The sequence below is a fragment of the Pelodiscus sinensis genome, chromosome 6 (assembly GCF_049634645.1).
Source record: "Pelodiscus sinensis isolate JC-2024 chromosome 6, ASM4963464v1, whole genome shotgun sequence".
NCBI lineage: Eukaryota > Metazoa > Chordata > Testudines > Trionychidae > Pelodiscus > Pelodiscus sinensis.
Genome location: NC_134716.1, coordinates 58,537,875 through 58,552,386, shown reverse-complemented (window position 1 = coordinate 58,552,386; position 14,512 = coordinate 58,537,875). Strand labels below are relative to the sequence as shown.

Here is a 14,512-nt window from a genome sequence, read left to right as displayed (position 1 = left end):
CTTGTGGATAAGGGAGAAGCGGTGGATGTCATATACCTAGACTTTAGTAAGGCATTTGATACGGTCTCGCATGATATTCTTATTGATAAACTAGGCAAATATAACTTAGATAGGGCCACGATAAGGTGGGTGCATAATTGGCTGGATAACCGTAGTCAGAGAGTTGTTGTTAACGGTTCTAAATCCTGCTGGAAAGGGATAACAAGTGGAGTTCCTCAAGGGTCTGTTTTGGGACCCGTACTATTCAATATCTTCATCAATGATGTAGATATTGGGATAGAGAGTACTCTTATTAAGTTTGCAGATGATACCAAACTGGGTGGGGTTGCAACTTCTTTGGAGGATAGGGACATAATTCAAAATGACCTTAGCAAGTTAGAGAAATGGTCAGAGGTAAACAGGATGAGGTTTAATAAGGAGAAATGCAGAGTGCTCCACTTAGGAAGGAACAATCAGTTCCATACATACAAGATGGGAAGCGACTGTCTAGGAAGGAGCATGGCGGAAAGGGATCTAGGGGTCATAGTGGACCACAAGTTGAATATGAGTCAACAGTGTGATGCTGTTGCAAAAAAAGCAAATATGATTCTAGGTTGTATCAACAGGTGTGTTGTAAGCAAAACTCGTGAAGTCATTCTGCCGCTCTATTCTGCACTAGTTAGGCCTCAGCTGGAGTACTGTGTCCAGTTCTGGGCGCCACATTTCAAGAAAGATGTGGAGAAATTGGAAAGGGTACAGAGAAGAGCGACAAGAATGATTAAAGGTTTAGAGAACATGACCTATGAAGCCAGGCTTCATGAACTGGGCTTGTTTAGTTTGGAAAAAAGAAGATTAAGGGGGGACATGATAGCGGTTTTCAAATATCTAAAAGGGTGTCACAAGGAGGAAGGCGAAAATTTGTTCCTCTTGGTTTCTGAGGACAGGACAAGGAGTAATGGGCTTAAAGTGCAGCAGGGGAGGTTTAGATTGGACATTAGGAAAAAATTCCTAACTGTCAGGGTGGTCAAATATTGGAATAAATTGCCAAGGGAGGTGGTGGAATCTCCCTCTCTGGAGATATTTAAGAACAGGTTAGATAGACATCTGTCAGGGATGGTGTAGACGGAGCTTGGTCCTGCCTTGAGGGCGGGGGGCTGGACTCGATGACCTCTCGAGGTCCCTTCCAGTCCTATTATTCTATGATTCTATGATTCTATGATTCTAAACAAGCTTTTAGAGTCCCAAAGTGTTGTCATGAAGTACTAAAATTCCACTGTTAAGCATGAGAGACCCACCAATTCCTTCAGTGTACTTTAGTGCTCTGTGATTCATCTTAGTAAATTAGGAAGTCTGGTTTCATTTTTGGTGGTCAAACTGCTTCAGTAATTTAATTTGGAATTTTGTCTCTTTTAATCAACTATGATGACACCAGTGTGGTCCTGACGTGCTCACTCAGCTCTCCCTCTTTGAGCAATGCATGGGATTTACTATGTATCTGTCTTCTCTTCTTTACCTAAGGGTAAATAAGCAGTGGAGAGTTTGCATCAAATTATTCTCTGGAATTCCATAGAATGCAAATGGGATGAAAACAAACATTTTTCACATTCTTTTTCCCAAGAGCTCCTGCTGGATTTTTTTGAACACTTGTGTTCAAAAATAATATCTGATTAGCATAATTGCAAAAGCAGCTAATTTTTACTTTGTGTATCTGAAGTCAGTGGTTACTTACTTTACACCAGCTAGCAGCTGTGTGCACACCCCACCTTCCTTCACCCAGCCACAGTATGGGTCTCTGGAGGCTATACAGGCCCTTAAGAAAGAAAAGATCATGAAGTATTCTGGAATTTTTTCTTCTTCAGATCTCTAATGCACATTATGGCATGCAAAAGGGTTTGAAATGTGGAGAGAAACCCTATCACAAAACACTTACTTTTTGCACTTGCCATGACGCTCACATCGTCCCAGGGGAATCTTTATCACACAGGTAGAGAATGCTACATATAGAGAACTGCTTTGTTTGTCAAGCTGCATTCCCATAATCCTCTTGTCTTCTACTCCATCATAGCTGCATCTGATTTGATAGAATAGGATAATGTTATAAATGGGTTTTCTAGGCAAATTTAATTATGGCATAATGACTTTTTAATTTGAGTGAGTTACAGAAGGGAGAAATGATCAGGCCAGGGGAAAAGAATACAGGAGATCCATTGAAGTCATGTTACTAAGGTATACAAACAACTATTAAAATGGATATATACAAGGGGGAGTTCTCAGCAAGGAAGACTCCATATGGCCCGTTTTGAATTCACTTCCCTCCTTAACCTTTATGATAGGCTGCAAAACTATTCTTTTTATATTTGATGAGCGCTGAAGGTTGCAAGGTCTTATTTTGTGTGTGGGTTTTTGAAGGAAATCAGCATTTTGAGGGTGGAGAGTTCATTTTTGTTGATTAGCTACTGCTCTGTTTGTCTTTGTTGGACTGTATTGTCAGGGATGTTTAAGAGCTGCCTGTTATGGGCAATTGTCTATATGTGTTCAAACTAAGATAAATGAAAATCAGAGAGAAGTAAACACAAAAGAAACATTCAAAATGACTCTCCAGTGGCCATTCCTTTTTTCTTGAGACTACCTTCACCATGAAAATTCAGATGCTGCCCTGTAAATGAGTACAAAGAACCAGATACGCACTTTTCAGGATTGTAAATGTTCATCTCCTCCAGGAAAAGGCTATCATTTAGGAAACCGCTGTTTCCTGTCCGGGCCAAGAACTTCAATATGATTCCTTTCTCTGAGCCCAGGAAAACCACTGTTTGATTCTGATGTGGCCCAGCAGCAGTGTCTACTGCAATCTTGGTCAGACGGTATCTAGCAGGACAACATAGCATCTGTCATTACTTGAGTTAGTCTATCATTTATGTTATCACTTTTTCCATTTCAAATAATAGTTCATAGCTTTCTAGTAATTATATAAGAAATAGAAGCTATTTTTTTTCAGTGAGACTGACCTTATAAGTTCACACACAGAGCTCTAGTTGGGCACCAAAAAGGTGCTGTTTTGTCTGTGAATATGTATGTTACACAGCTAGCAAAAGTGTTTGCAGCAGCAAAGCTCAAGCAGCCATCTGAAGAGGTGCATAAGTGTCTGAAACCACTTAACAATTACCTTTCTAATCAGAAGCAAAGTGCTAGTCTGATGACTTCTACGAGCAGGGAAAGAAAATTAGCACATGGAAATGTTTAAAATGTCATATTCTGTTATAAAAAGCAATAGTGATGGCATATCCATATTCATCTTTTAGATAGTAAAAGCTGTGTCAGCATAATACTGAAAAGCTGAAAGCTAAATCAGCTGAACTTATACTTCACCACATATGACCATACCACTACCATCAGATAGCCCAGGGATAGGACAACATCAGCTCATGATGAAAAACAGCTTTGTTGAAGCTGAACCTGAGCAAGACAAAGGTGATGCTAGTGGGTAGAAGAAAACCTTAGAGGAGTTTGTAGCCATTGTCTCCTTTAGTTGAAGGAACACACACACACAATTGATAAATTTGGTTCATAATTTAGGAGTGCACCTTGACTATTTGCTGGTGCACACAACAGTTTTCAGTCTTCTCTGGTAGGATGAGAAATACCAAAGACTCCAGTCCTTGGTTATACATTCCTTACATATACCTGCATCGCCTATATGAGGACAGTAGTATGGCAAAACTCCCAGCCATGAAGCCTCCAGCTCTGAGGAAACACCAGCTAATTCAGGCGTGTTGCAGTACATCTTCTCAACAACATTGTCTGCCACAAATAAATCAGATCTATCCTCCACTCCCTTCCCTGGCTTCCAATAGAATATTTAATCAAGGGCCAGGTTCCCAGTCTTTATCTTCAAAGCTGTCAATGGCCTGGGCCCGCAGTATCTAAAAGACCATCTAAAGCTTGATACATCGGGAATTTTCTACAATAAGGATAAAGCTCATCTATGTGCAAGACAATCTTTCTTGAGGCCAGTACGAGACTGTGGAATAAACTTTCACAGACCATCACAAACCTCATCACCTTCTTCTGCAAGTGCTAGGTGTCCTGTTTGACCTTATCTTCTCTAACAAACACAGAGCAACATGTACATTAAAAAAAACCCTCCTCCTTTAAACAAAACCCAACCCAAATTAAACACCACACTGCACACACAATTCTCCCCCATGGGAGAGAATGAGACCAAGAGAATAAACTGTATGAGGCAGATGTTAGTCACTTCACTTAATGTGCTACTCGAAGGTGCTTAGATATTATCATGATGAGAGCAGTTTAAGAACCTTTACAGGATAGAATAGAAATGTGTTTCCCAACAGGTAGGAGTGACAGATTCTGAGGATTGTTGATTTACGTGCCTTTGTATAAATCTCTGTATTATTATTTCTTTTCTTGTTGTCATAGAACAGATGGAGGTTATATTATTATTTCTTTTTTTACACTTGTGTAAACACTGAAACACAGCAGCACATATCCTGACAGACATCTTTGTATCCTGTGAACATATCCTGACAGGCATCTTTATATCCTGTGGATATATTCCCTGGCCATCTGTTGAACTTTACCCAAAGTTTTCTACAGAACTATTTCAAATACTGACCCATAAGCTAACATGCAGGGCAATGTTCCCTGCTCTCCATTTCCTCTGCAATCTGGTTTCAAGTGCATCTTGGCTGAAAAGTACTGAAAGCTTTTCCAGCCTTGAAAGCCACTCTGAGAGTTCCATAGCATCTATTCAGCACTGTCATCATTCATAGCTGGATTCATGCCCAGCACAGCAGAAATTATTATTAGAATTTCAAAATATTCCTAAGTCTAGTTCATTAACACATCCCAACAACATGCTAAGAGGGTGAGGAAAATCCATTTGGAAGTTAGTTATTTACCTGACCATCGTCCTCAGGAACCAGGGCCTGTTGACAATTGAAGGAACAGCCTCATCCATGAGAGGGTGTGTTTTGATGAAGTTTAGAGTATCATCTGGGAACTCATTGGAGGTTATGTACTTTTCTAATGACACAGAGCCAGCACAGCAACCTGGCCTAAAAAAACAACAACAAAAGGGCAGGGGAGTAGTGCTTATTTAGTGCCTGAAGGCACATCTTCTGAGTGAACTGCTTTTCTAAGCATCTGGCACTAGGCAAGATTGCGCCAAAGTTTCTGTGCTGAGCAACTCAGAATGCCACCAAATGAAGTACTGTTAGATTTCCTTTGGGCCCACTCAGACCTTAGTGAATGTTCAGGACCCTGTTCTGCCTGTCTCAGGAATACTTAGATTTATTGCCACCCAAACAAGCAGATCATGAAGCTGAAAATACATGAGTCTGTAGTACATCCAGCCACATGGAGTTTATATAAATGTGCAGACTTATTTGGCAAGATCCTGTACAGGGACAAGGCACTCTCCTAGTTTTAACTGGCCCCACAACTGTAGTGCTTTCATATGGAATAAGTGCACTCCATTTAATTTTCAAGAGAAAAGTTGTTTTTTACAAGTGTGAAATAAGCTGTTCCAAATGGGGAAGGGGGGAACTAGCATCAATATGAACACCTTATTTACTGTGATTTCACTTTGTTTCTGACAAATATAAGAACCCCAGCTTGGCAATATCCTGAGCAAATCTCACTGAATTAAGATCAACTTTAATGAATGAAGTTAAACTTTTTTGAATTAGGTTTTAGTATCTTTGGGGTCCATTGTATTACAACTGCATCTTTTTACATGTTACTGTAGGATTGTGTGTAATTTTTCTAGGGACTTGACTCATGTAAATGTTAGGAACTCCAATAAGTTTGGGAGAATATGTGTGAAGTGTGTATCCTAGGAGGTAGTTGGGAGGCCTTTGACAGCAATGTCCTAGCAAACAGCCATTGTCTCCTAAGTACTCCAGATCAAAGATCCCTGTATAAAGGATGAATTCATCTTTTCATATGACTATGCTTGTTCTGAGCTGAATCTGTGATCTACAAATATATAAGCATGGCCATTCTGGGTAAGACCAAAGATCCAACTAGCCCAGTATCCTGTATTCCAAAAACAGCCAATGCCAGACGCCCCAGAGGGAATGAACAAAACAGATAATCATTGAGCAATCCATCCCCTGTCATGCATTCCCAGCCTCTTCTAAAAAAGGCTAAGATCACCATCCCTGACCATTGTGGCTAATAGACATCAATAGACTTATTCTCCATGAATTTCTCTAGTTGTTTTTTTAACCTTGTTATAGTCTTGGTCTTCATAGCCTCCCAATTTCAATATATCTTTTTTGAGCTGGGATGACCACATCTGCATCTAAAACCACAAGAAAACCTCTGGGGTGGGGGCACGAAGCACTGCTTCTCCTGGACCTCATCTGAAGGTCAGGATGAAATCTGGTAAACTTATTAGCATAAGTGTAGGTTCATTTATTGTTCTAGTATGTGTCCTTTGTAGTGCTTTGTCCTTAAGAATAAAAGAGGCCTGCATAGGCAGGGCTGGGCAATTACACTTCAAGGGCACTTAAATTTAAATGGCTGCCGCGCTCTGCTGACCAGCTGCTGATCAGCTGTTTGTCGGCAATCGGGCAGTCTGGATGCGCCGCAGTCGACAAGGAAGCCTTTGTTGACGGGCACAGGTATGCCTCATAAAACCAGGTTTACCTGCGCCGATCAACAAAGGCTTCTGTGTGAACTGTGGCGCGTCCAGACTGCCCCGATCTGCTGACAAACAGCTGATCATCAGCTGGTCGGCAGAGTGCGGCAGCCATTTAAATTTAAATGAAGGCACGATTATTTAAATTGTGGCTTCATTTCCCTCTGCCGATCAGCCTAATTTACATGGCTCCGTCGACGGATCCATGTAGTTTAGACACATCCCAAGAGGAGAAGTAAGCAGGCCTGTTGAGGCAGACTGTTTTCCTGGGAAAATCACTGTATAGTCAGAGAACTGGACAGCATGAAGATACCTTGGTCTGGAAAGAGGGAGGGCTCCACCCAAGTGAGGTAACTGTGAGGGAGCTGGAAACCTGAGAGTGCGGGCCCTTGATGCGCCATAGAGATGAATACAGGTGTAGTTGCCTGAACAGTGACATCCAATACTGTTGGCATGAATGAATTTGCCCAGCAGTTAGACTGAGATGCAGTCTGAGTGTTCTTGGATAATTGCAATGCAAACTTGCTCATCTTATTCCCGAAAAGTCCTCTTGTCCCCTAAGATAATCTCACATTTTAGCCTGACCAGAGCAATCAGGGCAGGTCTACGCTGCAGAGAAGATCAACCCTCTGGAGGTTGATTTTATAGCGTTCGATTTAGTGGGTCTAATGTAGACCCATAAATCAAATGCTCAGGGCAGCCCCTGATGGCGTCTGGTACTCCTTCTTCTGCAAGGAGCAATGGAAGCTGGAGGGAATGTATGCTCCCGTTGGCCTCCCATAGTGTGGAGCCATCAAGCTCAGCTTAAGGTAAGCCAAATCCAGCTGCAGCATAGCAAAATCAGGTTTTTTTCATCACTACTTCCTGCAATGAACTGCTCAGCCTCTTCCTCTTTCCACTTAATTCTTCAGCTGCTGTACGATGGGACAACAAAAGAGTAAAAGTCCCCTCAACTCTTTATGAACATATATGAATAGCTCCATGGAAGTCAGTTGCATTAGACCCATTTTCACTATGACACTAGCCCTACATAGTATATAGTCTCCAGATTTAGGTAACTTTTCAAATAAGGGTCCTAACATTGAAACCTTATTTAAGCACTTAAATAGAAGTGACCTTATTTTTTAGAGAAGCCTAGTGCCCCCAGCTCTCATGGACTTCAATGTGACTTAGAATTAATCAATAGTGCTAAATATCAGTTGCAGAGGCCAAATATCTGAATTCGTTCTGCCAGTTCATCCCTTGGCAGAGGTCATGTTGTTTGGCATTGGCTCAAAAGAAGCATTAAAATATTAATGCTTGACATATTTGTTTGGTAAATACTGGCTCAGCCTCAATTCTTGTGATGCAGCTTTATCTGCTGTGTGACCCCACATAACCACTGAAATGGATGTTCACTTATAAAATCTAACAGTGGTGCACCTCTCCGCAATATCCTTTATATGAACGAACACTTCAAATAAATGAACTTAGAGTGCTTGTGCTGCATTGAACCAAAGAGGCAGCTTAGTATGTTAATGTGCAATGGCTGGCAATACAAAGATGCCCTGTGGTAACAAAATCTTCACTGTCTACTCCTGTGAGTAGATAGTATCATGAAGGCTAGCTAAGCTAATGGATAGAGGGGGAGGGGAACATAGGTACTGAGACACTATGGTGAAGAGATCGCAAGATCATCTCATTTGAAGAAGTGGGTTTTTGCCCACGAAAGCTCATGATTCTCTCTCTATATATCTAAGGTTAGTCTCTAAGGTACCAGAGGGACTACTCATTGTAACACAACTACCCATCTGAGACTTTAATGATCTTGCAGAGTCATTTCAAGCTTCCTATCCAGGGAACAACTTACAAATCAAGTTGAAGATAGAAAATCTCAGTCCTAGTAATAAAAGCAAAATGGTAAGTTCAGTGAGGGTATGTCTACACTACAAAGTTAATTCGAACTAATGGACGTTAGTTCGAATTAACTTTGATAGGCGCTACACTAGCGCTCCGCTAGTTCGAACTTAATTCGAACTAGCGGAGCGCTTAGTTCGAACTAGGTAAACCTCATTGTACGAGGACTAAACCTAGTTCGAACTTACTAGTTCGAATTAAGGGGTGTGTAGCCCCTTAATTCGAACTAGTGGGAGGCTAGCCCTCCCCAGCTTTCCCTGGTGGCCACTCTGGCCAACACCAGGGAAACTCTATTGCCCCCCTCCCGGCCCCGGCTCCCTTAAAGGGGCAAAGGCTGGCTACGGTGCCCGTGCCAGGTGCAAGCCTGCCAGCACCCAGCCAGCAGACTCTGCACCTGGCACGGATCGAGCCAGCCACCCGATGCCCCCCAGCCCTCCCCCTCTTCCCAGGACCAGGCTCGCGGCTCCCGGGAGCTTGCCCAGGACCGCAAGAGGCGGGCACCCGCCTGGGCTAGTGCAGACATCGTGGACCTCGTCCACGACCTCCGCACTAGGCACAGGAAAGCGGCCGTCTAGGGCAGGAGAGCTGCCAGCCTGGCCACCCAGGAGCAGGTTTGCATGAAAATCAAAGTGGTCCACTGAGACCCCCGACCCTGAGCCCTGAGCTTAGAATGGCCGTACTGGGTCAGACCAAAGGTCCATCTAGCCCAGTAGCCTGTCTGCCGACAGCAGCCAACCCTAGGGCCCTGGAGTGGATGGACAAAAGACAGTGACCAAGCCATTTGTCTCGTGCCATCCCTCTCCAGCCTTCCACAAACTTCGGGCAGGGACACCACTCCTACTCCCTGGCTAATACCACTCCATGGACCCAACCTCCATGACTTGATCTCACTTCTCTTTAAACTCTGTTCTAATTCTAGCCTTCACAGCCTCCTGCAGCAAGGAGTTCCACAGGTTGACTCTTTGCTTTGTGAAGAACAACTTTCTGTTATTAGTTTGAAGCTTGCTACCCATTCCTTTCCTTTGGTGTCCTTTAATCCTTCTATTATGGGAACTAATGAAGAACTTTTCTGTATGTACCCTCTCCACCCCACTCATGTTTTTATAGACCTCTATCATATCCCCCCTCCATCTACTCTTTTCTAAGCTGAAAAGTCCCAGTCTCTTTAGCCTCTCTTCATATGGGACCTGTTCCAAACCCCTGATCATTTTAGTTGCCCTCCCCTCTCCCACCCTCTCTCTTTTCCTCTCCAACCTCCTTTTCCCAGTCTCCCCCAGTTTTGTTCAATAAAGAGAAATTCTATTTTTGAACACAATTGTCCTTTATTTTGTACATCAGGAAGGGGGGGGTTAGGGAGGAGTAAGTGGAAGGAGGTGAGGGAGGAATGGGGTATGAGCCCCCGATGGGGAGGACTGGGCTGGCTCTGCGGGCTTCTGGGGGTGGAAGCTCTCCTGCAGCCCCCCAATTGCCCCCTCTTCCCAGATGGCAGCCTGCGATAAGTGCAGCCGGTCTGATGGCCGAGTGCTGTGATGCGCCCAGTGTGGGTACTCTGGGCACTCCAAGCCAGGATTGCTTTGCAAGCGGGGAACCCTGAGAACTGTCTGTCCGGGGTGGGGGTTGGATCCCTTTAAGCACCTAGGCTAGCCTGAGACAGCAGCTCCACGCTCTAAGTCCTCATCTGATGCCCTGCCGGCACTGCTTCCAGCCATCCTTAACCCTGGTTCAGGGTCCACTCTGTGTGGACATGCTAGTTCGAATTAGCAAAATGCTAATTCGAACTAGTTTTTTAGTCTGGATGCGTTAGTTCGAATTAGCTTAGTTCAAATTAACTAATTCGAGCTAAGTTAGTTCGAATTAGCGCTGTAGTGTAGACATACCCTAAGTGTTTAAAACATAATGGGCCAAATTCAGACTTGGTGTAACTGGGTGCAACCCCCATGTAGGAGCAAATTAAATGATGACATTAACAGTGGTGGGGGAATGCCTTATGGATTTGGGGCCAGTGGTATAACTCTGTTGACATATATAGAATTATTCCAGATTTACAACAGTATACTATTAAATGGAATCTTGCCCTGAGCGTGACTGAGTGAGTCAAAAAATGGGTGTAGGCAGCAAGGTTATGTAACATGCACTGAACTGTTATTCATTTGGTCCACACAATGAGTGCAATGAACATTCTAAGGGAAGGGGACATATGGGAAGCAATGAATATGGGTAGTAAAGCAGATCCCCTATTTTATCTAACATTCTCTGGTTAGTTGCTTTTCCGTCTTCCCCCTTATTTCCTCATACTTGGCACATTAATTATATTTGTTATGTTCCCCTATGAATGGCAAATTGGTGCCATTCATTTCCTGACAATGTGTCACTTACACAGCCTTTAAGCAACCCCTGACTTTGACCTAATGGGTAAAATCCTGATCTGACTTATCCTGTATTAAAGCTGACTTCAACAGACTACTCCTGATTTATGTCACCATAACTTAGATCAGAATCAGACTGAATTCTTATTTCACTTAAAATATGCATTTCCCATTACATTTGTATTTCACATTGCTGCTCAAACTGTCACACGTGTGTGCATCAACACACAATTCATTACTACACAGCATATCAATGCATACCTGGGTTTCGGCACTCGTTCATCAGGAACTGGGGTCCATGTAGAATCTGGAGACTTTTGTTCTTTGAATCTCCCAGTAAATACATTGGCAATGTCAAGCATGTCATAGGCACAAACTGCAGAGCCCGGGATGCTGCAACGTGACATTTCCCAGAAATTGTTACTCATTATGCAGTTATGCATAAAATTTTGACTGAAAAACATGCTTCATAGAAGTCTTCCTGTCACAGGCTAATCATTCCTGAACTTTCTAACCTCTGGGTATTGACAGTAAAAGTCTGCCCCATGGAAAAGTTTAAAAAAGTATCAATGGGTAGTCCATTCCTATCAGCACAACTTGCCTCAAAAGCCTCTATAGAAAGAATGAATTTCAGTAATCGTGAAGAGGGAAATGAATCTGGGAAATGATGCCTGCCATTGGTGATGTATGAAGCATCACAGGCTAGCCAATTTAGTGTCCAGCACTTTGAAAATCAAGTTCCTGTAATGTATAATACACTCTCAATATTGGATTCTCACAGTTCTTGCTGGGCCCCAAAAATATAATCTGGAGATAATTTGGAATTTGGAGCTGATGCATCTCTGTGCTGAAGGATCTCATTAAGCCTGAGAGTTGAACAGTACCACCCCATGCTTTCAGGTTCAGATCTCCATCAGGTTTTCCTATACATTTTTATTGACTTCCGACGCACAGTTAACTTCAACAACTGTAAAAAGTTTGCAGGGAATTAATACAACATTGCTTATAGCCACTAAACATTTTAATTAAAGCTTTCTGATTATTAGCATGTATCCGGCTAGTAACCATGTCCAAATATAATTACATCCTTACACAAACACTACCAGCAGGGTTTAGAGGTTCCTCTTGCTCAATGACTTAAGTTATGAATTATTCATTTATCTACTATTCATTTATCAGTTTACACATGAACTCTTGAATTTGTGTCTGACTTCTGCTGCTTGATTTTGATCAGATAAATACTGAGCACCAGTTGGCCAAGAGTTATAATCAGGCTTTTTAGCTAGTAGACTGTTACACACCACTGAAAATAACTTTGCACTTGGCCTTTGAAAGTGGGAAGAAAACTATGAGAGGGAACATACATTAATATGAAAAGAGTTTTCTAAAATTAATGAGAGTTTGTCATTTTAATTTCAAAATGCAACGTCCAAAGGTCAGCAAATGAAACAAATAGGGGACTCTCACTAGCTCTATTTGAAACAGAGGGAGTTGGATAGCTCTCTAAAGGCTGGGTTGTCTCATGGAAGTAGACAAAGTGCTAAGGTTATTAATGTGAGTTTACGTTCTGAAATATTTTAAAGAGAAAGAACCAAGTTCATCTTGGGGTAACTTTGATGGAGCAACACCAGGATAAATTTGGTCCTTAGAGTCTAACTGAGGGATGCCTTGAGTATTTGGGGCTCAATCCTGAAAATAGAAGAGCAATCCCTGCAAGTGCTGAGTACCTTCAGTTCCCAGTGAAATCCCACTGGAGATGGAGGAGTTCAGCACTTTACTGAATTAAGCTCCTAACGAAGGGCCAAAAGCAATTTAACTGCAGGAGGTTTGGTATGGAGAACAAAAACACCTCCAGCGTGTAACTCTGCACTCCCTGCATAGTGAAGACATCCTGGTGGAGATGGATATGGGCAGGCCAAAGATCTGGCTATTGAGGTTCACAGCAGTGGGAGCCACTTAGCCACCTACTAGCACAGCGGGAGAACAGCAATCCATATCCAATATTTCCCATAACCCCAGTACCAGCTTGACCCTTCCCATCACCTATTTCTAGGCTGGGAGTGAGTACTCCTTTCCTACTTGCCCCTTCTAATTCCTGTGAACAAAGACATTTTACGAGACCCAGCTCAATGGATAAGAAATTAGCTATAGCTACTCCACGCACAGAACTGTTCTTGCAGTGTCTCCAGCCAGAATATACCACCCTTTTGCCCCTGCAAAAATGACTATGCCCACAGGAATAATGCTTTACATTTTACATGATGGTTGCTGGGGCTTAAAGTCTCATATAATATTTCCCAGAGCCCCACCCCCGGGGGGGGGGGGGGGGGGGAGATTTGAATGTTGGGCTAGAGAGGGGAGCTCAGGGCTTCTGCCCTGAAGGGTGGCAAGTCTCCAGGCTTCAGCTACAGGGAGGTGGGTCTCAGGGCTCACGGTCATTGTGGTAGATACCTTAATGATTACCAACAGCACAGCATGGAAACCATTGGAAAACTTTCCATTTAGAGACAATTCTAATGACATACCTCACTCTCCAGGGCTTTCTTTTGATTTTTTAAATTGGTTATTGTTTTATTAAGGTGATTTCTATGAAATCAGGGTCATTTGCTCCTGTTGCTTTGTTTTTGTTTGAAGTCATGTCCTGCATTTGTGGCATAATTATTCCACAGCGACTACTCCAATTTTGTTGTCAGAAGCAGTAATTATACATCGGAGGCCTGCGTTTGCTCCCGTTCTAAATCAGTGGGAGTTTTGTCATTGACCTCAGAGGGGTCACCCTTTGACTATAAGTGGGAAATGTACAACCAGCGCAGATGAACTCCAGGAATAAAGTTCATGTTGCAACCCCAATGTCCCTTATAACAGGGAAAAAGAAACAGACCCCTGGGGCCCTGCAGCATATTTTCATTAATTAGAACATTTTTTTAACTTTTCCTGAGACCTCAGTAATTAGATGCAGTTATGTGTTTTAATAACTTATGGAACAGCATGTTATAATATATACTGGTAACAAATGCTAAACAGATGCCTTTATATACTCAACTATAAAATCCAGGTGTTAGAACAATGGATCCCATTATTATTTATTTCTTGTGTTGTGGCAGTGCCCTTAACAAGAACAGGTCTCTGTTGTGCCAGGTTCTGTACAAACACATAGGAAGACAGGTCTGTGCAGAGAGGGATTCTGCACCCATGAGATGGGAAGACCTCTTCTCACTTGGCCATGCCCCCTGCTTTCCTCTCACATTACAGAATTGTCTTTAACACAGCATCCTGGGGGTAGAGATGTTAAATTGCATTTAATCAACTAATGGACTAGTTGATGTAATTTCCGTCGATTAGTCGATAAGGGGGGAAACTGCGCTGCCAAGCTCTTAATACATTTAAAAGGCTGAAGTGCGGCGTCTGGGACCAGATGCGAGCCAGGACAGCTGATTCTTGGCTCGCGTCTGATCCCCCACTACGCCTTTGCCTCCTCTGCCTCTCGCAGAGACTGTGCTTTTAAGCCAATTGTCCCCAGCACCGATTCCTGCTTCCCACTCCACCGCTCACTGCCTCTGATAGAGGCAGCAAGGGTGGGGGGAAGTGATTAGTCAAGTCACTACTT

The 14,512-nt window shown here is 42.9% G+C and overlaps 1 protein-coding gene across 4 annotated transcripts in view; it reads right to left on the bottom strand.

The window, feature by feature from the left end:
• Nucleotides 1–14,512, bottom strand: part of SEMA6A (semaphorin 6A) — a 165,978-nt gene that overhangs the window by 46,156 nt on the left and 105,310 nt on the right. For all 4 annotated transcript variants that reach the window (XM_006134487.3, XM_006134489.3, XM_006134488.3 and 1 more), the window contains exons 11-15: nt 11,167–11,298; nt 4,899–5,054; nt 2,668–2,844; nt 1,910–2,050; nt 1,709–1,789 (exon numbers count right to left, since the gene is read on the bottom strand). In XM_006134487.3, the coding sequence (XP_006134549.1) occupies nt 1,709–1,789; nt 1,910–2,050; nt 2,668–2,844; nt 4,899–5,054; nt 11,167–11,298 (687 nt within the window). The remainder of the gene's footprint in view (nt 1–1,708; nt 1,790–1,909; nt 2,051–2,667; nt 2,845–4,898; nt 5,055–11,166; nt 11,299–14,512) is intronic.